This window comes from Setaria italica, chromosome VI (assembly GCF_000263155.2).
Source record: "Setaria italica strain Yugu1 chromosome VI, Setaria_italica_v2.0, whole genome shotgun sequence".
Taxonomy (NCBI): Eukaryota; Viridiplantae; Streptophyta; class Magnoliopsida; order Poales; family Poaceae; genus Setaria; species Setaria italica.
Window position 1 is genome coordinate 3,618,871 of NC_028455.1, and position 3,008 is coordinate 3,621,878.

The 3,008-nt window shown below is 46.9% G+C and overlaps 1 protein-coding gene across 1 annotated transcript; it reads left to right on the plus strand.

Moving 5' to 3' along the window:
* The first annotated feature begins 2,486 nt into the window (after positions 1-2,486).
* On the plus strand, positions 2,487-3,008 carry LOC101762498 (ethylene-responsive transcription factor LEP). The gene has a single exon (XM_022827605.1). The coding sequence runs from the start codon at positions 2,487-2,489 to the stop codon at positions 3,006-3,008; it is 522 nt and encodes a 173-aa protein (XP_022683340.1).

The following is a 3,008-nucleotide window of genomic DNA, read 5'->3' on the forward strand; positions in this document are numbered from 1 at the left end:
TGCGGTTCACAATTGGTTTTCTTAAGCGGAATCAACATTTGTATAATAGACTTAAAACATGCCAATATCTGCTCAGACATTTTTCATCAGAGCCACGCACCTTCGTAGTTAAATCATCATAATCGGTGTTGCCTTTATTTTCTTGAGAGTTGAGAAAGGACTAATCTTAAATCATTTATTACTGAGCTTTTGCTCATTGCTCTGGGTATTTTGGAAGCAGGTAACTGTTGAACCTACCATTTGATATATGAGATTAGGACTTAAAAAATCATACCAAGAATTAGCATGTGTTACAACAACTAAAGTTAGGATGTCCTTTCATGACACTAGCATCGGAATTTTTTTTATAGAAATACAATTTTTAAAATTAAAATGAAAATTTTTGTAATTGTCATGTAAATATAATTAATGTTGAAGGTTATATTAGGTGATTAGGCACTCACTGCAAAAATTGTTTGCAACCTAGTTCACAAAAATATATGCTGCAAAAGCCCAACAACGAACACAATAGATTAATTGGTAGGTTGATATATTTTTCGTTGAGATACTTAATATTCAAAGTGGGGTATTAGAAGTTGCTAATAACATTGAGTAAAAATGGAAATTAACTAACATATCAAAATAAATGTTGATATGATAGTGCCTTGTTCAAACGATAAACGAGTAAAGTGAATGTGTCGCTGCAAGTGTTGTAGTTTACAAGCAAAGTTATGCAACGAAACTTTGGCTCTTGCAGAAGAATGTGGCACTAAAAAGTTGCAAGTTGCTTCAATTGTGGTATGTAACATCAAATAGATGTTGAGATGTACCTAGATGATATCCTACAAGGGATGCGAGAGATGTCAAATTAATTCTCACCTAGCTACATAAACTTTCAAAGTGAGAATTAGGAACCCTTAAACATTCTAAGTGGTTCACTATAGAGCTATTTAGGATAGAAATCCTCAGTTAGAGTGAACCAGTTTAAGAGGTTAAGGACATTGAGAGTTAATGAACCTAACTGAGAATTCAAAAAGAAGGACTCCAATTATTTTACTCATTATTTTGTAAATCGTTCACAAAGGTAGGGAGTACAATAGATAGATTCATTATGTTCTTGCTAAGTTTTCTTGCTCGTTGGTTATTGGTCATCACTTGGCCAACCTCATCTTTTTAATTTTGGAATCTAAGCATTGCTAGCTCTAAATGCACAATGAAATCCCTGCTTCCATGAAAAGAAGAAAAAGCAAAACAATAGACCCACTTCATTACGAGTACAAATCTTAGACAAGATTGATCGGAGTGTTAAGCATCCTAGGAGAGGAGAGAAATGGCCAGGTGACATATGCACGTATTTGAAATTAAATAGGAAAAATCATGCTAAATTGCATAACACAGAGATTAGTTATTGACAAATTTCAGGAAACAGGGGGTGCTGACTTTGTAAGAGTTGTCAAGGCCTGGTGCCTGGCCAGTGGGGAGCAGCACCCAGGCCAGCAAGGTTTTTATAAGCCAAAAGGGGTCGGAACTGCAATGTAGAGGTAAACAAGTGCGCAAATGCTTGTGTTGTGTACTTGTGTCTCCCACTTGTGATCCCACATTGAGCAGAGATGCTGTGTGCATGTGGCAGTCGTTATTTAGCTAGATAACTGAGACTTTAATACAGCTTAACAGTTAGTCTGTTTCAGATTCATTTGTCACCAGAGTTGAGTCACCCATGGCCCTGAAGCATGATGCCCTAGACTGTGCCTACTCGTCTAAGAGGTAGCATCCTTGAAGTAAAGCTAGTATTAACGACAGTAAGTACACGTAGCCGATGAGCAGGGCTCAGAGGAGCTAATGAAAGCCATTAGTAGTGCCTTAATCAAACAAAAAAGCCCAATAGCAGAGGCCAGGCTTGCTTGCTGCTTTATTTGTGATAGTAGCCATGTCGCACCGTGATTATTATTCTGTGTCCTCCATTGACAGGTCAGGACTCAGGACTGAACTCTCTTTCAGCTTAACAAAGGGGAGGTGTTCTCTCTCAGGAACCCCCTTTAGTAAGCAGAAGGAATAAGAATGGAGGTCCTCCATGCACATTTGCACATGGTGGCATGGTACACCAGTGCAGCGCGCTGCATCCATGGCACAGTCTGTCCCCGAGCTACTGCAAGTACAGTACGGAGCGGTGATGACTGATGAGCAGCTGGTGGTGTGGTACTGCAGTGTCGCTGTCGCGCTCACACATGGCGCAGCGAAACGCGGGCGTGCGGTGTCGTCGTCGTCGTCACGGCCCAATCATGTCGACGAAAACGAGGAGAAAAGCGCACGACCGCGCGCTTTGCTCCGCGATGCACCCCCACGACCACGCCGGCGAGACAACTCCATCCGCTCCAGCGACTCCACCACCGTTCCACTATATAAAATCCATGCGCGCGCGGAGTGGCCCCGACAGCGAGAGCACCAGAGCCTGGCTGGCAATGTCGGACGCTCCGGCTCCGGTGGCACACCAAGTGGCGGTTGCAGCGATGGGCGACCATGATCTGCAGCCACCGCAGCAGCGGAGGCGGCGCTCGCGGGCGTCCAGCGAGTACCTGGGCGTGCGGCGGCGGCCGTGGGGCCGGTACGCGGCGGAGATCCGGAACCCTGTCACCAAGGAGCGCCACTGGCTGGGGACCTTCGACACCGCCGAGGAGGCCGCCGTCGCCTACGACATCTCCGCCATCTCCATCTCCGGCGGCGCCGCCGCGCGCACCAACTTCTACTACCCGTGTGGCGCCGGCCTCGAACTCGGTGCGGCGGGCGCGGCCACCACATTGCAGCAGCAGCAGCCATCGCCGTATGGCCAAGTCCCGATCGCGCCGCCGCCGTCGCCGCTGTCCGATGGGAGCGGCAGCGGCAGCACCGTTGAGGATTATGAGTGCCAGCTCTCGGCGGGGGAGGCCGACGACGCCGACGACGACGAGTCCTTGACGATCGCCGCCATTCTGCAGAGCTTCCGGCATCAGAACGCTCCGTCCGCTCCCTCTGCTTCTCTGTACTTGCTGTGA